We start from the raw sequence: 21,887 nt of genomic DNA on the forward strand, positions 1-21,887 counted from the left end.
CTCAAGATTACTAGAAAAATTAACTAAGTGCACATGACTGGAGTTGTCCATGCAACAGGAATTGGAGACTAGTTTGAGAGGCAGGAAACAGCATGGAGATAAATGGCAGGGACTCTAATATCTTATTAGTTAATGCTGAAAAGGCAAAAAGGAACTGTACAAAGACAGAATCAAGGTTGACACACATAACTGGGAGGAGCAAACAACTAACTACTTGGTATGCCACCTTGTCCATCAAGCCATATGGCATTTCAAACAAGGTGGAAAAAGGTGATATCAGAATAAGGACCAATGAAAGGTTGCAAATGCTGCTTGCCTGACCAACAACATTCTTACACTTCTTGAAGAATCTTGTGCACACAGTGGAGAAATGCAAGGTTTGCTGCAGTAAGAATTGCAATTTGACTGAAGTCAAATATGATAAAGAACTTATTGAAACAGGAAAAGGCTAAATCACCAGGGTAATTGGATGAAGATTTATTTTCTAATTCATTCTGTTTTAATGAATCAAACACAAGAGGCTAGTTATTTCCTGTTAAGGCTTTGATGCAAATAAAGTTTATGTGAAAAACCATCAAGCATTATCTATTAAAAAAAAGTATTTCATATGTAAATTTGCTTTGTACAAAGTTGTTCTAGTTATGTTGTATTCTAGAACATGGACTAGAATAAAACTAATAAATCTGCATTATCAACTAATAAGAACACATGCAAAAATCATTTGAAATAAATATTCCTACTTTTTCATCATGGGTCATTTATTGTATCCATATGAATTATAAACCTTATAAAATATTTTAAATTATATTCCACATATTGACAACATATTCTTACAGAGTTTTCTTGCTTAACCAGCACTTCATCATGACATGGATCAGGGCAAAGGTGAGCACATGTGGTACGTGTTTTCTGGCAGGGCTGTTTGCATGGAGGGCAAGGACCAAAGTGGCATCGATGTTTCTCTCTACTTGGGTGATGACATGTGGGTGGCTTCCTGAAAAGAAACATAAGACGACATTCTTCAGATGGAATACATAAAAGATTAAAATCTCCTGTGATTATCAAAAAGTTACTTGACAGAAGATTCTACAGTACTGATGAATTTTGTTTGTTTGGTTTACAGTTTTGTAATATTAAGAACTTCTGACTGGAATAAAAGAACAAAGAGATTGGAGGGGTTGTCTTAAGACCGAGGCCAGATAAATAAATCTTAAGAAGCAACTTTTGATGCAATACTAATTGGTATCCTTGGTTTGGGTGAGTTCTTCATCTTTCTGGGAACATAATGCCAATTCTGACTTTTTTTGATCTTTATAATACAGCGTTAGTAAATATGGACCTCAAGTATAAGACTTATATTTTAAATGATTTAGAACATTTACAAATTTTAAAGCAAATTAACATCTGCAAAATTTCTACTCCTTAATTTCAAATAACAAGAATAGATCAACAGCAATTAAACAAATCACTTTTTCCCCTAGAGAAAGAACTTACAAAGAACAATTGTCATGTGTCATAACTTGAGAAGCAAATAATGATGCAGGTGATCGTGGGAAAGAACACTACCTCACATGAAATGTTTTTACAGCTGAGCAGGATCTCAAACTGCCATTTTTTTAAGTGTTTAATATCAGGCAAGATCTCCATCCTCATAATAATGTCATTTGAATGAATTTTAAGTATCAAGGAACTCAAATCCAAAAAGACAAGCAAGCTGTTTTAATCCAACATTGTATTAGCCTGTCTTGTAAAGAATATAGATATGGTTCCACTAAAATCTTGACCAAGTTAAACAGATTTTTTGAGGAAACTATATTACAATATTGTCCTAAGCCATTCTAGCACTATCCTTACACCTCATCGTAGATTTTATGGAACAGCAATTCACAAGCTTGATTTACAAACATTTCCTAACAGCACTGCTAGGTTTAACATTTCTCTTCCAATGTTTTTCTAGCTGGAACACGAATACAAAATATTACAATACGAAATAATAAATTCAATATTCCTCGATATATCAGACTTACCTGCATAGTTCTTTGCACCTTGGAGGCTTGGTTGTGCGTTCTCTGCCACAGGGCACAATTAGAACAGTTGCACTGCAATTACATTTAACTTCTATGGTCTCAGGACATGGGTAGCAAGCACCTAGGAAATTGAAAGATATATTCAAACAAAAAAATTAACTTAAATGGCAGGTTCAATTCAATTATACCTTAATTAAGTAATTAAAATTAAAATGCACTTCTTTCCTCACATTTTCCTCGATTCAAGATGTTTACTTTGTTCTACCTCTGGATTAGAAGGTAATGAAGGACACTCTTAATATTAACAGATTTGAGGTATGGAATCATTTTTTTTAAACTTATACTAAGTTCCTGTTATCAATCTGCATTAATAGTACAGGAGAGTAGTTTGTAACAAAAAGTAGTTTTAGAAAACATACATGCATTTGATGATAAATTCCAAAAAGTAAGGCCATTTCTTATTTTTCAAAAAAAGGTTTGTACCTTAAGTACATGCCTTCTAAACATCAACAAAATACAGGGAACCCCGTGTTACAGCTGTTCAGGTTAAAAAAATTCACTCTTACAGAATTTATATGAGAAAATGTAAACAAATAAACTTGAATGTTCAATGAACTTACATGTTTTATCAACTTGCAATAGTCAACAGGTTTACATAATTGAAAATCATGAAACAGGCTGCTTTTTTGGGAACAAACACCTCCCCCCTCCAAAATAATGCAGAAGCTACCTCTATGTAGGCATTTTGTTTTATTCCAAAAAGTTAAGTAAACAAATTAAGCTAAAGGAATACACTGTAAAATCAGAACATGGTGCTGAACTAGCAGATTTCCAACTGTTTTAATTCACTTCTATTAAAAAAAGGATATTACACAATACAATAATAAATTTACTAGAGAACAGTCAGTTCCAAGAAAACACAAGTACCAGGGTCACAATGAACTAGATGCTGAACTACGGAGATGTCCAAAAATCCAGACAGCAGATCATTAGAGTTTTACTGTCACACTACAATGAGAATGTAATAGTCTAGGTATGGATGAGAGTACATACCAAGTCTGTGAGGAATGAAGAGCTTCAGTCATCCGGAAAGACTGATTAGTCTGGTTTTACTTTTTTGGAACGAGGGCTGAAGGGACATTAAACTGAGATGTGTAAAATTTAGGTGACAAATTAGACTGGATAAGAAATATTTTCCCTAGCAGAAGGGTCATGAAACTAACTACGATAGATTTAAGTAATTGCTTTCAAGTGCAAGACTGTAATGGAGGGAAGAATTATTCACCCAGATTATGAATAATGTTAGAATCCAGGCCTAGTATTTAGAGCCTTGAATGAACATTAGGAAATGTAAGCCCTCATTGCATTTAAAAACAATGTACAATAATGTAAGCTGTGGACACAAATGATAAAAAAATGGTACAAGGCAAAGTTAAGTTAGCAAGGACATAGTGGAATGACTTTTTTTGTGCTGTAAATTTCCACGCTGAAATTCAACATCCACTTCAATGTGCAAGCACAGCCTTTGAACTTCCAAGGAAAACGATATCTATAAATCAGGACCTTAAACCTGGCACAAAACTCAGTCACACCCAGTGGTAATCCTGCAATTTTATATGTTGCTTATACGCTTATACTTGAACATATACAGTAGGTAGCTCAAAAGGACTAGCAACGTCATCTTTGCAAAATCCTCCAAATTTACAGGCAGAAAATCCAGGCCAGTATCCCCCTGGTGGAGGCGCAAGTTACAGACAGCTCTGCTGGAATGGCCGCATAATTACCATGTCCAACATCAGACTCCAGAAAATAACACTAATTTGAGCTCCAGTTTAGGATGAGATGAGCAGATGCACAAAGGAAAAGATTCAAGGGTGAAAAAGAACAGAGTTATACAGTCCTACCCCAACACATTGGATGAAAATTCCTGGAATGCTGCCATACAGTCAAAAACAGTCATAGAAACTAAATAGATAATGAGAGAAGGTACTAAGGATATACAGGCCCAAGGCAAATGGGTGAAGTCATAGTGTTTAATTCTACTCACCATTTCATAGCAATGAAAACATGCAGCAAAGCGAACGTTATGCATTGATTGTGTAGTGATGATTACTTGTTAAACATCGGCACTAGGAAATAATCTAATCACCTGCTCTTGACGTTTTACAGTAATAACATCACATATTTTCTCTACCATAAACAAGCTAGAGATCACTATGATGAGAATCTTAAATGGACTTAGGGAACAAGTACTATGGCCAACTCTTCAGCATCACCATATCTGATCCCTAAAGCTCCTCACTCAACAACACTTGGAAAATGCCATCAGTCTGAGGACTGCAGGTGGTCTATGGCTCCCACCGTCACCTTTTCCCAAAGACAAGTAGGGAATACTACATAAATCACAGCCTTGCAATTTGCCCATACTCAGTTAATAAACAAATGGATCCCTCATATTGCTAGATGCTAAACCTACCCATCTTAGTGTAAAACTTGCAGGAAATACAGATCAAATATAAGCCTGTAACCACAAACTTAAGACTACATCCACAGTCTTGGCACAAGGAAAAGGGATAATGAAGAAATGGTCTCTAAGTTCAACCATAGCAGACCAAAACCACTGTACTTATTGTCAAGTTTAAATGGCAATTACAAAAACCTCACTCAATCGCGGTATTTGTGTTTGGAACACATATCCCTTCAACATTTTCTGTATGTGCCATTTTCCACATCTGAAAAGATGACCTATATCAATGTTGAACTAGGTCACTTTCCATAGAAATAACCTTTTTCATCGAAGTAACCTTTTTCATTTTCAATCTGATTTTGAAAAAGAGCATGTTTAAAACTTATAAGGTCAGTCCAATTAACTAAATTTAATCAAGATACAAAAAGATAGGAAATGCAGAATTTGTTTCTTTTGACATTATAGCAAAGTCAAATTTACTGCAAAGCTACCGTTGGAATTTTTTTTTAATCAGAAAGATCTTATGGTCTTTAAAACCATTCCCACTCAACAACTCTACTCTTACCTCCAATACCAGAAGAGCCCAAAGACAACTGTTTTGTCATCAAGATTAAGATCATTTAGGTCAATCTCTGATGATTTTATTCCCCTCTTTCCTCAAGCTCAGGCCAAATTGCTATAGCTTTCCTCAGCCCAAATCACAAATTCCGATATTCCTTGGGTTGTCTCCCATCTTCCTTCATTTCCTTCCTCAGTTTACCCTTATCTGCATGCCAAATACTGGCTATCCAACATCCTTCATCTGTTCCAATCAGATTAACTGGTGTTTCTAACATCTCTCTCCTGGGATGAGTCATTTATCATCCCTTTCCTCCCAAATTCAAACCTTGAATATACTGCTCTCACAATCAGCCTCACTTCCAAGCTCATTATCTTTTGCAAAGTTTGTGAATGCTAAATGGTTTTCAATGTTTGCTCATTGAGTCTTATTTTTGAAGAGGTTATCAAAGAGGTAGATGAGGATTCGGCAGTCGATGTTGTTTACTTGGACTCCAGCAAGGCCTTCGACGAGATCGGGCATGGTAGAGTGCTCCATAAGATTAGGTCCCATGAATCCAGTGACAGTTACTTAAGTGGATTCAAAACTGGCTCAGGGAAGGATGCAGAGTAGTGAAAGTTGTTTCTCAGAATGGAAGCCAGCAACAAGTGGTGTGCCACAGGGATCAGTGTTAGGAATCCTGTTATTTGTTTTTTTTAAATAACTGATTTGGATGAGGATGCACAAGGCTTGCAAATGACATGAAGGAAGAGGTATTGATAATAGTGAAGTTATCATAGATAACAAGGGGGTCCTGATCAATTAGGAAAGTGAGTTGAGATGTAGCAATGGATTTCAATATGGATAAGTGTGAGTTGATATTTGGGAAAGTCAAACCAGGGAAGTATTCATTAAGTACCTCCAGTACCTCCTCCAGCTCAATACACACTTTTCCACTGTCACACTTGACTGGTCCTATTCTCTCACGTCTTATCCTCTTACTCTTCACATACTTGTAGAAGCTGTGGAATGCCTTGGGCATTTCCTTAATCCTGCTCGCCAAGGCCTTCTCATGGTACCTTCTGGCTCTCTTAATTTCATTCTTAAACTCCTTCCTGCTAGCCTTATAATCTTCTATATCATTACCTAGTTTTTTGAACCTTTTGTAAGATTTTATTTCTTTCTTGACTAGATTTTCAACTGCCTTTGGGGAAATTAAAATCTCCCATCAAGACAACCCTGTTATTACTGCACCATTCCAGAATCTGTCTCCCTATCTGCTCCTCGTTGTCCCTGTTATTATTGGGTGGTCTATAAAAAAACACCCAGTAGAGTTATTTACCCCTTCCTGTTTCTAACTTCCACCCACAGAGACGCAATAGACAATTCCTTCATGCTTTTTCTGCAACCGTGATACTATCTCTGATCAGCAGTACCATACCCCCACCTCTTCTGCCTCCCTTCGTGTCCTTTCTGAAACATCTAAAGCCTGGCACTCTAAGTAACCATTCCTATCCCTGGGCCATCCAAGTCTCTGTAAAGGCCACAACATCATAGCTCCAAGTATTGATCCATGCTCTAAGCTCATCCACTTTGCTCACGATATTCCTTGCATTAAAATAGACACATCTCAAACCATCAGTCTGAGCGCATCACCCACCTATCCTCCCTCTCACACTGCCTACAAGCTTTCTCCATTTGTGAGCCAACCGCCCCTTCCTCTGTCTCTTCAGTTCGATTCCCACACCACCCCCCCAGCAATTATAGTTTAAACTCTCCCCAACAGCCGTAGCAGATCTCCCCGCCAGGATGTTGGTCCCCCTCTGATTCAAGTGCAACCCATCCTTTTGGTACAGGTCATGCCTGCCCCAAAAGAGGTCCCAACGATCCAGAAATATGAATCCCTGCTCCCTGCTCCAATCCTTCAGCCAGGCATTTATCCTCTACCTCATTCTGTTCCTATACTTACTGTCATGTGGCACAGTCAGCAATCCCGATATTACTACCTTTGAGGTCCTGCTTCTCAGCTTCTTTCCTAACTCCCTGTAGTCTGTTTTCAGGACCTCCTACCTTTTCGTACCTATGTCACTGGTACCAATACCACGACCTCTGGCTTGTTCACCTTCCCACTTCAGGATATCATGGACACAATCAAAAACATCCTGGACCTCGTCACCTGGGAGACAAACTACCATTCATGTTTCTTTCCTATGTCTACAGAAGCACCTGTTGTTAAGGGGTACAGCCATTGGGGAAAACCTGATGCAGTCTGCCAGAGAACTGAGAATTGGGAGTTGACTTGTTTTCACAAGACAATGACCCAAAGCATAAAGCCAAAACTACACAGGAATGGTTTAAAAACAACGAAGTTAATGTCCTGGAGTGGCTAAGTCAAGAGTCCAGACCTCAATTCAATTGAGAATTTGTGGCTGGACTTGAAAAGGGGCTGTTCACTCATGATCCCCATGCAATCTGACCGAGCTTGAGCAACTTTGTAAAGAAAAATGGGGAAATATTGCAGTGTGCAAATGTGCAAAACTGATATAGAGACCTATAACAGCTACCAAAGGTGAATCTATTAAATACTGAATTGAAAGAGGTGAATACTATTTTGTGCTTCATATTTTTAATTAATTCAGATCACTTTGTAGAGATCAATTTTCATTTTGATACGAAAAGAGTATTTTTCTGTTGATCACTGTCAAAAAAAAACATATTAAATTCACTGTGATTCAATGTTGTATAACAATAAAACATGAAAACTTCCAAGGGGGTGAATATTTTTTATGGGCACTTATATACTTGAAACAAATGCTTTCAAACACAAAAACAAAGCCATTGTTTACTTGTTGCTCGGTAGTTATCTGAAAATAATCAAAATCAACTTTAGAACTTTGACACTATACTATAAAATCATACTATTTCCATTAATGCAAAGAACAAACTTGCTTCACCACAGTTGGTGCATGCATCATTTTCCTCACATAAAGTGAATTTTTAAAAAAGTATTCCTTTATCTACTAGTGTGATATTTAAATGTATTACTTCCAACCTGAAAAGAAATGTGAAGTCTAAGATGTTCAGACTTCATCCTCTTACTCTGTTTTTACCAGCTCTACCAGAATGAATAGTTAAAGCAAATCCCATCTTAACTTTTGTAAAAGATAAGGGTTAGTAATAGACAACCTGGAGGAGGGCCGCACAAAAGGTTAAATAAATGGCATCCCCAGGTTTTCATTTAATCTGACTGAATGTAGAAGAGCCTACATTCAATCAGGTTAAACCACAACCTGGTGACACTATATATTAAGCATGAATTCTGTGCACTTTTCATGATTTAATGCAATTGCATTCAAACAAAATGTAACAAATTTGAGAAAATTACCTCTATGACAGGCTGAGGGGCACTTGTGGTTTCTACAGCCAAGAGTTCGACCACAACTTTGATCACAAGGAGGGCAATTCCCAGCACAGCACTAAAGGAAAAGGATGCAAAATGACAACAAGAGTTATTGTCTTCACAAAACAGGTAAAGGTCAGGACACAATACAAAAGTTCAAAATATTACACAGCAAAGTCTCTAATTCTTTCAAATTCTTAATATTTATTAGTTTGAAGACATTAACCTGTGTAGGATGGAACATTATATTCATAGCTGTGCCAGTCAGTGAACAGGAGCACAAGAAGTAGGTCTGTGATTGAAGATTAAAAAGGCAGCACTTCACTGTAGTTTTTGGAGCTGGACTGCACCCAGAGAATGGGAACATAACAAGTAAAGGGAATTTCACTTAAGGCAGTGGCTGAAGAGTTAAAATGCAGCACTTCACAGAGTTTTCAGATTTGGACTGCATCCAATTATTGAATGAAGCATGAGAAGAAGTGGCAATTCCACTTAAGTTGGTGTTTGAAAATTTAAAAAGCAGCACTTCACAGCAGTTTTTGGAGCTCGACTGTGGCCAATCAAAGAATGGAATTAGGAAGGGCGAAAAATGAAAGGCAAGCCGAACAGTCATTTGGAGTGAGACAGTCAGTCTTAGAGTGGCTTTGGCTCATCAGGCTTGGTTGAGGCAAGTACCTGATTAGTTTCTTTATTCTCGTCTGGACAAAATTTTTACAGTGAGAATGGCCCCAGGGCCACAGTTTTGTTATGTGTGTGGGAAATGCAAAAAGTCTGGGAGACCTCCAGCCTCCTTGATAACCACATATGCACCAGGTGCACCTAGCTGCAGCTCCTCAGAGAACTTAAGGAACTGGAACTGCAGCTTAATGATTTCAGCTCATACGTGAGACTGAGGAAGTGATAAATAGGAGCTACAGGGAGGTTGCTGGAGGCAGGCAACCTGGTGACTGTCAGGAGAAGGAAGAAAAATGGGAAGCCAGTGCAGAATACCCCTATGGCTGTTCCCCTCAATAACAAGTAACTTATTTTGGATACTGTTGAGGGGGATGACCTCCAAAGGGGAGATGCAGCACCTGGGTTTCTGGCACTGATATTGGTGCTGTGGCTCAGAAAAGAGAGGTGAAGAGGAATGCAGTGGTGATAGGAGACTCCATAGAGGAATAGACATGATAGACACCCAGATGTTAATGCGCCAGGGTCAGGGATATCTCAAATTAGGTATATAACATTCTAAAGAGGGAGACTGAGCAGCCAGAATTCTTGGTACTTATTGGCATCAAAGACACATGTAGGTCCTCAGGGAAATCTGGACATGATGGGTTCCTCGTAGAATTTTATAAATCATTCTCCTCACTTCTTTCTCCTCAGTTATTCTCAGGATTATCTAACTCGTTTAATTGCGGCAAATTGCCACCTTCTTTTAATGAGGCATCTATTATTCTTTTATTAAAAAAGGGTAAAGACCCAACAGAGTGTTCCTCATATAGGCCGATCTCTTTGCTTAATGTTGATGTCAAAATCTTGGCTAAAGTTTTGGCTTATAGATTAGAAACTATTATTCCCTCTATTATCTCTGATGACCAAACTGATTTTATTAAAAACCGTCTCCCTTTTTTTAACATTTGGTGTCTATTCAATATTCTATATTCACCTCCAACTGGGATTCCTGAATGTGTTATTTCCCTCGATGCGGAGAAAGCATTTGACCGTATAGAGTGGAACTACCTTTTTGCAGTTTTAGAAAAATTTGACTTTGGTCAAAGTTTTATCTCTTGGATCAAATTGCTGTATTTGTGTCCTACTGCCTCTGTTTTAACTAATTTTCAGAAATCCCAGTTATTTAATCTCAAACGTGGCACCCGTCAGGGATGCCCTTTAAGTCCCTTTCTCTTTGATTTGTCTATAGAACCTTTGGCGATAGCATTTTGAAACTGCCCTGAATTGACCGGGATTTGGAGAGTGGGTGTTGAGCATAAAGTTTCTCTTTATGCTGATGACTTATTACTTTTTCTTTCAAATCCGTCTACATCCTTACCTCCAATGTTTTCACTTCTTGACCAGTTTAGCCAGTTCTCTGGCTATAAACTTAATTTACATAAGAGCGAACTTTTCCCAATTAATAAAGAAGCACAAGAATTAACATTTCGTGATCTCCCTTTTAAAGTAGTCCATAATCAATTTACCTATCTTGGGATTACAGTCACAAGGAAGTTTAAAGATCTCTTTCGTGAAAATTTTGCCAATCTTGCATATAATATAAAACAGAGTCTGGTACAATGGTCACCTCTATCTATGTCTTTGGTAGGTCGTATTAATGTTGTTAAAATGCATGTTCTCCCTAAACTTTTATACTTATTTCAATAAATCCCAATTTTTATTCCTAAATCTTTTTTTGATTCCTTAGACTCTATTATTTTGTCATATCTGTGGAAGAATAAGCACTCTAGAATTAATAAAGTCTACCTCCAAAAACCTAAAAAAGAGGGTGGCATGGCTTTACCTAACTTTCGTTTATATTACTGGGCAGCCAATATACGTTGTGCTACCTTTTGGTCTTTTTTCCATGGCCAACCCAAGTGCCTAATTGGGTGGCAATGGAGTTGAGCTCCACTAAAGAACTATCTATCTCTGCACTTCTTGGCTCTGTACTCCCTAGTAGTTTGTCCAGATTAATAGTTAATCCTCTTGTTAGATACACTTTGCGTATATGGGCTCAGTTTAGGAAATTTTATGGTTTCCATGGTTCTTCCGTTTCCAGCCCTGTCGTACATAATCACCTTTACCTACTACATATAACTCAGCATTCCATGATTGGTATAGGAAGGGCATTTGACATTTTGAAGATCTTTTTATTGATAATCGCTTCGCTTCTTTCCAACAGCTCTCTGCTAAGTTCAATCTGCCCAATGCTCATTTTTTTTAGATATCTCCAAATTAGACACTCTATTGTTCCTTTAATTCCTAACTTCCCTGAAATGCCTGAGAAAAATATTATGGACTTTTTTCTTTCCATTAATCCACTAGGTAAAGGTTTAATATCAAGTATTCAAGATAAATTAGCAGCCTTACGACGTGCCCCTGTGGATAACATTAAAATGGCATGGGAGCAGGATTTAAATACCTCCTTATCTTATGAAACTTATGAAACGGTTAATACAACCTCACTTTGTGCTCGCCATTGCCTCTTTAAGAGTTTAAGATTGTTCATAGAGCCCATAAGTCTAAATCTAAATTATCTCAATTTTACCCTAACATCAGTCCGCTTAATGATAAATGCAAAAGGGCGAGGCCTCTCTCATTCATATGTACTGGTTTTGTCCTCGCTTGGAGAAATTTTGGAAAGATGTCTTTATAACGTTATCGTATATTCTGAATCACCACCTAGAACCAAACCCTTTAATTGCTCTGTTCGGTTTCTGGGGTGAGACAGATTTACATCTGAGTTCGTCTAAGTGTCGAATATTATCATTTGCCTCTCTCCTGGCTAGACGTTTAATCCTTCTTAGATGGAGAGATGTTGCCTCGCCCACGCATGCTCAATGGCTTAATGATATTATGGCCTGCTTGGACCTTGAAAAAATTCATTATTCAATTCTTAATTCTGACTTAAAGTTCCATAAGGTCTGGGGACCTTTCATTGAGTACTTTCATAACCTTCCTCCTAACTAAGGATTTTTTTTTTCGGTCCCTTGCTTTCAGCTCCTTTTTCTTTTGGGTAGTAGGCATTAATATCTTCTGTTGCTAAGTGTATTCACAGTTTGGGGGTTTGATTGTCCTGATTTATATTCTCTATATTGTGTTGTGGGTGGTCTGGAGTTCCCTTTTTTTGTTTTATGCTGTGGGGCTTGGGGAGGACACTAATTTTACTTGTCTTCAATTTGGGTGCTTTATCAATTATCTTTCTCTGTATCAGATTGTTATTGTATGCTTATTTTTGCACTGTATCAATGTCCTTCATTTTGATCTGGGGATTTTTTTATCTGTAGTTATGTAGAAAATGTATAAAAAAACTAATAAAAAAAAAGACACATGTAGGAAAGGTGAGGACGCCCTGAGGGGAGATTTTGGGGAGCTAGGTAGAAAGCTGAAAAGCAGGACCTCCAAGGTAGTAATCTCTGGATTACTACCATCCCACATGCCAGTGAGGGTAAGAATATGATAACTTGGCACTTGAATGCATGGTGAGGAACTGCTGCAGAGGGCAGGGGTTCAGAAATCTGGACCACTGGTATTTCTTCTGGGGAAGGTAAGACTGGTACAAAATGAGCAGGTTACAATTGAACCTGAGAAGGACCAAGATCCTTAAGGACAGGTTTGCTAGAGCTATTTGGGAGGGTTTAAACTAGTTTGGCAAGGGGATGGGAACTGGAGCGATAGCCTCAGGTTGGGGCAGTTGGTTTACAAACAGTGCACGTGGGTAGTATGACTGCTAGCAAAGGAAGGCTGATGATAGGGTAAAATTGCTGTTAACAGGATGAATTGCAATGTAAAAGAGGACAAAAAAAATCAAAAAAGCGATGAATGCAGGACAGAAGGTATTATACTTCAATGCACGCAGTATACGGAATACGGTAGGTGAACTTGTAGGATAGTTACAGATTGGCATGTATGACGTTGTGGACGTTACTGAATTGGGGCTGTAAGAAGACTACAGCGACGAGCTTAATGTCCAAGGATACACATTGCATTGAAAGGTCAAGCAGGTAGGCAGAGGAGGTGGGGTGGCTCCGTTGGGGGGCAGCATCTATAAGGAGAAGCACTGTTGACATTTCAGGCCAAGACCCTTCGTCTTGAAGGGTCTTTGTCTTCGTCAGGACGAAGGGTCTCAGCCCGAAACGTCGACAGTGCTTCTCCTTATAGATGCTGCCTGGCCTGCTGTGTTCCACCAGCATTGTGTGTGTGTTGTTTGAATTTCCAGCATCTGCAGATTTCCTCTTGTTAGCTAATAGAAAATTCTTAACAGGTCAAGACAACGTCTGTGGAAAGAGAAGCAGAATTAATACTTCAGGAGTATCTTTGACCTGAAATGTTAATTTGTTCCTTTTTGCACAACTGCTGCCTAATCTGATGGCTGCTTCCAATATTTCTCACTTTGGTAACTTTTCAACCATAATCAATTTGCAACTGTTTTACAGTAGTTTACTTACTGGTAAAAATATCAGAAGTAAACTGCAGTTATTTAAAAGGTGAATGAAAATGAAGTACATGTACAAAGTTCCTCATCTCAATTTAACCATATAACAATTACAGCACGGAAACAGGCCATCTCGGACCTTCTAGTCCGTGTCGAACGCTTACTCTCACCTAGTCCCATCGACCTGCACTCAGTCGATAACCCTCCATTCTTTTCCTGGCCATATACCTATCCAATTTTACTTTAAATGACAATACCAAACCTGCCTCTACCACTTCTACTGGAAGCTCGTTCCACACAGCTATCACTCTCTTGAGTAAGGAAGCTCCCCCTCGTGATACCCCTAAACTTTTATCCCCTAACTCTCAACTCATGTCCTCTTGTTTGAATCTCCCCTTCTCTCAATGGAAAAAGCCTGTCCACGTTAACTCTATCTATCCCCCTCATAATTTTAAATACCTCTATCAAGTTCCCCCCTCAACCTTCTACGCTCCAAAGAATAAAGACTTAACTTCTTCAACCTTTCTCTGTAAGTTAGGTGTTGAAACTCAGGTAACATTCTAGTAAATCTTCTCTGTACTCTCTATTTTCTTGACATCTTTCCTATAATTCAGTGACCAGAACTGTACACAATACTCCAAATTCGGCCTTACCAATACCTTGTACAATTTTAACATTACATCCCAACTCCTATACGCAATGCTCTAAAGGCCAGCATACCAAAAGCTTTCACCACCACCCTGTCCACATGACAGTCCACCTTCAGGGAACTATGCACCATTATTCCTAGATCACTCTGTTCTACTGCATTCGTCAATGCCCTACCATTTACCATGTATGTTCTATTTGGATTATTCCTACCAAAATGTAGCACCTCACACTTATCAGCATTAAACTCCATCTGCCATCTTTCAGCCCACACTTCTAACTGGCCTAAATCTCTCTGCAAGCTTTGAAAACCTACTTCATTATCTACAACGCCACCAATCTTAGTATCATCTGCATATTTACTAATCCAATTTACCAAGCCATCACCCAGATCATTAATGTATATAACAAACAACATTGGACCCAGTACAGATCCCTGAGGCACACCACTAGCCACCGGCCTCCAACCTGACAAACAGTTATCCACCACTACTCTCTGGCATCTCCCTTCTGGCCACTGTTGAATCCATTTTACTACTTCAATATTAATACCTAACCATTGAACCTTCCTAACTAACCTTCCGTGAGGAACCTTGTCAAAGACCTTACTGAAGTCGATATAGACAACATCCACTGCTTTACCCTCGTCAACTTTCCTAGTAACCTCTTCAAAAGATTCAATAAGATTTGTCAAACATGACCTTCCACGCACAGATTTCCAATTTGTTAAAGACTTCTGCCCTGATAGATACAGATTAGGAAAAAGGAAAGGAAGACTGAATGAAACATGAACTAGTTGGGCAGACTGGTGCCATACATCCTATGTAATCTTCATTTAAGCATCAATTCCATCCCTCCTGCTTAACATCTGAGGTTAAAGGTAACTACAGTTTTGATATCAACAATATGTAAAATCTTCAACAGTATAAGCACCAAATAAAAAAAAACAAAATCATACCTTTCTTTTACATTGATGCCTTTGGCAATCTCGCAATTTCAGGCATTTTGTTTCACAAAGATATTCCTTATGGCACGGCAAAGTCTTTGAATGCTTTCCACAACGACACTGCTTTTCGACTTCCTGGAAATGTTTTTTTAAAAATATACAAACATGCTATTGTACAAAACTTGTAATTTTGTATCAGAGGAAAATTCTCAAAGCTTTTCTTCTCAGAACATTTTCATTGTAGAACAGACAAGATATTCACATAAAAGTTTCTTAATTATATTATCCAAGATATTCTTCTTAATAATTTAGCTTTCTATTGCACATTGAACATTATAAATAAAATGGTAAAACTCCACATAATTCACATCCAAATCATAGAATGCTCATATATTGTTTGAACTTTAGAAATGCTTCTCCTATGTGGTCTTACGATTTTCTCCAAAAGGAACCTGGAATAATGCTTTATTCAAACATAGCAACGTGTCTGATCAGAATTACCAATTTTAAGATTCCTACTCTATTCAAAAATCAGGTTTATTATCACCGGCATGTGACGTGAAATTTGTTAACTTACAAGCAGCAGTTCAATGCAATTCATCATCTTGCAGAGAGAAAAAAATAATAATTAAAATAAAAATAATAATAATAAAGTAAATCAATTACGCATACTGAATAGATTGAAAAATGTGCAGAAACAGAAATACTGTATATTAAAAAAAAGTGAGGTAGTGTCCTAAGATTCAATGTCATTTAGCAATTGGATGGCAGAGGGGAAGAAGCAGTTCCTGAATCGCTGAGTGTGTGCCTTCAGGCTTCTGTACCTTCTACCTGATGGTAACAGCGAGAAAAGGGCATGCCCTGGGTGGTGGAGTTCCTTAATAAAGGAAGCTGCCTTTCTGAGATACCACTCCTTGAAGATGTCCTGGATACTCTGTAGGCTAGTGCCCACGATGGAGCTAACGAGATGTACAACTTTCTGCAGCTTCTTTTGGATCTCTGCTGAAGCCCCTCCATACCAAACAACAATGCAGCCTGTCAGAATGCTCTCCATGGTACAACCTTAGAAGTTTTTGAGTGTATTTGTTGACATGCCAAATCTCTTCAAACTCCTAATGAGATATAGTTGCTGTCTTGCCTTCTTTATAACTGCATTGATATGTTGGGACCAGCTTAGATCCTCAGAGATCTTGACACCCAGGAACTTGAAGCTGTTCACTCTCTCCACTTCTGATCCCTCTATGAGGATTTATGTGTTTCTTCGTCTTACACTTTCTGAAGTCCACAATCAGCTCTTTCGTCTTACTGACATTGACTGCCAGGTTGTTGTTTTGGCACCATTCCACTAGTTGGCATATCTCACTCCTATATGCCTTTGAATCACCACCTGAGATTCTACCAACAATGGTTGTATTGTCAGCAAATTTATAGATGGTATGTGAGCTATTTGCGCCAAACAGTCATGGGTATAGAGAGAGTAGAGCAGTGGGCTACGCACACACCCCTAAGGTGCGCCAATGTTGATTGGTGAATAGGTTATCAACAATCTGCACAGATTGTGGTCTTCACGTTAGGAAGTCAAGAAGCCAATTGCAGAGGGAGGTACAGAGGCCCAGGTTCTGCAACTTCTCAATCAGGACTGTAGGAATGATGGTATTAAATGCTGAGCTATAGTAAATGAACAGCATCCTGATGTAGGTGTTTGTATTGTCCAGGTGGTCTAAAGCCACATGGAGAGCCATTGAGACTGCATCTGCCATTAACCTATTGTGGCAATAGGCAAATTGCAATGGGTCCAAGTCCTTGCTGAGGCAGTTCAGTCTAGTCATGACCAACCTCTCAAAGCATTTCATCACTGTCAATGTGAGTGCTATTGGGCGATAGCCATTAAGGGAGCCTACTATTATTCTTAGGCACTGGTATAATTATTGCCTTTTTGAAGCAAGTGGGAACTTCTGCCCATAGCAGTGAGAGGTTGAAAATGTCCTTGAATGCTCCCACTAGTTGGTTGGCACAGGTTTTCAGAGCATTACCAGGTACTCCATCGGGACCAGCCACCTTGCGAGGGTTCACTCTCTTTAAAGACAGCCTAACATCGGCCTCCGAGATGGAGATCACAGGATTATCAGGTACAGCAATCACCTTCACAGCTGTAGTTGTTTTCTCCCTTTCAAAGTGAGCATAGAAGGCATTGAGTTCATCTGGTAGTGAAGCATCACTGCCATTCATACTATTGGGTTTCGCTTTGTAGGAAGTAATATCTTGCTGACCCTGCCAGAGTTGCCATGTATCTGGTATCGCCTCCAACCTCATTCAAAATTGTCTCTTTGCCCTTGAAATAGCCCTCCGTAAATCATACCTGGTTTTCTGGTATAGGCCTGGGTTGCCAGACTTGACTGCTACAGATCTAGCCTTTAGCAGAAGATGTACCTCCTGGTTCATCCACGGCCAATAAAGTTCAATGTACCGTCAAGGAATAAGGTCTCATCTTCCATTTTACATTCTTCCTAAAATACTACAGAGATATTGTTCATCCTCCAGACCACCCTTTCTTTCCTTGACCTATTTTCAGGTATTTTATTCCTTTAGTTATTTTAATTTTTCTTTTATTCCACTGGATTCCTTTTGCTCATTCCTGCTTGTTCTTGTAAAAGCTTACAGTTATTCTCTATTTACTGTTCTCACGGACAAACATTGACCCAAAATATTAACTCATTTTCTCTCCAATGCTGCCTGTCCGGCTAATTTTAACATTAAGGAATTTAATGTTAAACTACCAGCTCCTCTCTTTCCCAAAGGAATCTGCAAATACACTTCACTTCCAATTTTTCTTCACATTATTTATCTTGTTACAAATGTAATCTCATACTTCAATATTCCCTGCCCATTTCAACACCTAACAATCTGTTAAATTCTAACAACACTTTTCCCAACTCAAGTGGACAGCTACTTCACAACTGGAGTGACAACATAATAAAAGCACCCTGCCTCTCGAAAGAAGTGGTCGTCTCAATTTGAATCTCAGTTTATTCACCCCCCCTTCCCTCACCGAACAGTACCGAGGTTATCTGTTGAATAAACACTAATGAAATACAATACAATTATAAATGCCATTCCAGCTATTTTAAAGCAAGTCTCAATCATCTTTCCCCTGTATCTCACATCATTCTCATTGCTTGTGTATCTCATCTCACAGATGCCGAAATGCACTTTTGGGATGTCAAATTTGGGAATTAAAACAGCTTTCTAAGTATGTCTGAGAAAACTACTTTCTAAGCAATCAGCTTATAATATTGAGAAATATATCTGACATAACCACTATATATACCTGAAATATAATCACTATGTATTAGCTATTTACTATACTATGTAATCACTTCTAGGTACTGAATATTAATATGTATTATTTTACTAGACACATTTTGTTATGTGTTGTTTTCACTAGATACTTTGGACTCTCTTAGCTGCATATTATGGCACTTACAGAACACCTGTTTGTTTAGCAGCACCATTAGCTGAGATGTATCCCATGTATTATGTTTAGTACGAGATAACGGTGGCGGACAGGATGCTGCGAGCAGGAATGTAATGTGAGGGAGGTTGTCTGGAAAACATAATCTTGGCCACGAATAAGGCCCCAATGCGAACGGGTGAAATATAATGGTGGTGCACCGCAGGCTAGGCAAGAGCGATTAATTAATTCATATATAAATGATATGCAATTAAAACTTGATTGGGTATGCCAATGAAACCGAAATGTAACTGAGATAAGAAATTACTATAAAGAATGCTGTACACTGGAGCTCGGTGGGCTTTCGGTGACAAGTTCATTGATTGCCTCAGCCTGTGTTTGCAAATAAAGGTTTGATTTTCTTGAAGAATTGTCTTGTCTCCAGGTCATTTCAAGTAACCACAACAATAACAGTAGATAACAGTTGAAGTTACATCCTGTGGTGTCAAATACACAAATGAAAATAATCTCTTCCATTCATCACTTGGTTTCTAAACACCTTTGAAATTTTCAGTGAATTTAAATGTGCTCTAAACAAGTCAAAATAGTAAATAGTTTTAACCATTCCTATCCTAATGATAGCCATAAAAGTTTTAATTTCAAGCAGCTGATAGATATCTTAATTCACATACTCTGTTATGTTTCTTGTGCAACAAAGTGTATACATTTTCATCAATTACCAGGAATGCTTACAAATAACTCAAAACAAACACTTAGGGCTATCACAGGGTAGGACTGCACTTTGTGGTTTCCACATTACTCTGATACACTTGACTCAACTTACCTAATCAGGTAAGCAAAGACTCACCCTTTTGAAAACAGTAGGAATAGATCAGATCATTTTGACCCCCTTCACTTTAATTATAAAAACAGGTCAACTCTGGGATATATGGATAGTACGAATAAAGAAACTTTACATTTTTCCCCCAAGCTGGTTGTATTTTTAAAGTCGTCATTGGCAGCAAAACATTATTAGAGTAATAAATCTCACCTGTCTACAGGTCTCACAGGGACCTCGATGACACCGCATTGAACATCTATGAAGACCACACTCTAATTGTTTGTCACAAGTATCACCACAGGTTGGTATATCCTCTGTGCAAGGCAGTGCCGATTCTGGATGAACAGATTTTTTAAAAAGTAATTTTTAAGATGGAATTTAGAAAGGACTTTCATTTTTTGAAAGTGAAGTACTGTACATCATTATATGAAACATATAGCAAATATCTTAATTGCCAACTTTTACCCATAGCTTTATAAGACATTTGTCCAAAACTTAAGCCATTTAAACCCTGGCACTTTCTTGTAATACAAAGGAGGCTGAACTAAAATAACTGAAAACACAAGAGACTGCAGATGCTGGAATCTAAAGCAACAATCCATCTGCTGGAGGGCATCATAATTCTGATGGGAAAGAGGCTTGCTTTGCTGTTGTATCTGCTTGTGTTGTATTAAACGCAGTGGGCATGCTACGTTGGTGCCAGAATGCAGCAATACTTGTGGGCTGCTCCCCCCACAACAGTTAACAAGTGTGTTGCTTGTTAACTCAAATGATGCATTTCACTGTATGCTTTGATGTACAGCTCATAAATCAATCTGTCTGCTGCAAATGAACATGTGTGAATCTATCGCGTGGCAATCATCTACCTTCTCAACTTGCTCACGATAACATCTTGCAATCTGGAAGTGTATCAATTCTCAGGTGAATGTAGACACTAACTGACATTAACTAAAATCCATTAAGGTGAAGATGTTGCAACAGCAAGTAATGAAGATGCAACACCTCATTATTTCATTGGGAACCAATAAGGCTCAATGAATACAAGTTTGATAGATAATTGATGTTAGATGAGCTTCAGATGACCTTGTAACCGAGGAAGAGTACAGAATGGATGGCCAGGTTGGAATGCATTCAAATTAAAATTTCTAGAAAATACGAATTCCTGAATGTAGCATTTGGTAACAAATAAGCCCAGGTAGCAGAAAGGTTGGCAGATATTGAATTGAATTGGATAATCTTGATAGTTAACTGAGGTTAAATTTGATCTACAAACAGTCTGGTTCAGTTTTAGTCAATTGTCAAAGAAAAAGGGAATAGGAGTCCACAACTAGGGAAAGAAACGTGAGAATGTATTGGTATTCTTCATACTTAAATGGAGTAAATTTCTGCCCAACCAAGGAAAGATGGGCATCAAATTTGGATCCTTCCAACAAGTTCAAGAACTTTTGAGAAAGGGAAGATTAAGAAAGGAACAACTATTTGCAGAAACAAAGGTTCAAAGTTCAAAGTACATGTATTATCAAAGAATGTACAACTACGTACAACCTTGAGATTCGTCTCCTTACAAACAGCCAAAAAATAAAGAAACCAAATAGAACCCACAAAAAATAGTACTGTCAAACACCCAATGTGCAGGAAAAACACAGATCATGCAAACAACAAAAGCAAGCAAACAAATGAAGCTCACAAAAGTGAGTACACAGACACAAAGCCAGTCATCACTGCAGCTGATCCAGTAGCCCGTTAGTTGCAGGTCATAGCCTCAGTTCAGCGCATAGACAAATAAACCTCACGGAGCAATGAGCTGAACTGAACTATCCCTTGCCTCAGGCCCTGATACCCTGAGGATTTCAATCTGGACCAGTGCATAAATTGTCCAAATCTTGGGCTTGATTAACAATCAATCACTATGGTTTCATATAACATTCACCATATAGAACACAAATCAGCAGTCGAAACAAGGGAAAATCCTTAATTTTCCCAAAATCCAGAATATCCTGGCAGTGCAGCTCAACACCAGTAAAGCTAATCAGGACTTGTGCCTACTGAAGTCAATGCAAGTCCTCTGGTCAAGAAGTATGAGTCAAAAGAAGCCTGATGCGCAAGAGGATTAAAAGAGTGAGACAATTTACTTTAAATTGTGATACAATAATAGAAAATATTTAAACAAAATAACATGACAAATAGAAGAAAGGTTTTCAAGATTACAAACTTTTTAAATGCATGTACATACTTGACTTTCCACATGGACACACCCTGTATCCTGATCGTGGGCAATTTCCACAAGCCCCATTGTGGCAGACCTGTTCACATGTATGATGACCACAAGGTAGAGTTTTTCTACATACCTGAGTGATAAAAATAAGTTACACATACCCTTTGGAAATGTAAACATACTGCTACAATTCTGAACCTCATTCAAATAAGTAACAGAA

The 21,887-nt window shown here is 38.2% G+C and overlaps 1 protein-coding gene across 1 annotated transcript in view; it reads right to left on the bottom strand.

Annotated features, from left to right (window-relative positions):
• nfxl1 (nuclear transcription factor, X-box binding-like 1) overlaps positions 1–21,887 on the bottom strand; it is a 98,839-nt gene that overhangs the window by 66,051 nt on the left and 10,901 nt on the right. The window contains exons 8-13 of the mRNA XM_059989147.1: positions 21,686–21,800; positions 19,663–19,787; positions 15,173–15,295; positions 8,418–8,508; positions 2,028–2,148; positions 835–994 (exon numbers count right to left, since the gene is read on the bottom strand). Coding sequence (XP_059845130.1) covers positions 835–994; positions 2,028–2,148; positions 8,418–8,508; positions 15,173–15,295; positions 19,663–19,787; positions 21,686–21,800 — 735 coding nt within the window. The remainder of the gene's footprint in view (positions 1–834; positions 995–2,027; positions 2,149–8,417; positions 8,509–15,172; positions 15,296–19,662; positions 19,788–21,685; positions 21,801–21,887) is intronic.

Source organism: Hypanus sabinus, chromosome 14 (genome assembly GCF_030144855.1).
Source record: "Hypanus sabinus isolate sHypSab1 chromosome 14, sHypSab1.hap1, whole genome shotgun sequence".
In the NCBI taxonomy this organism is placed as follows: Eukaryota; Metazoa; Chordata; class Chondrichthyes; order Myliobatiformes; family Dasyatidae; genus Hypanus; species Hypanus sabinus.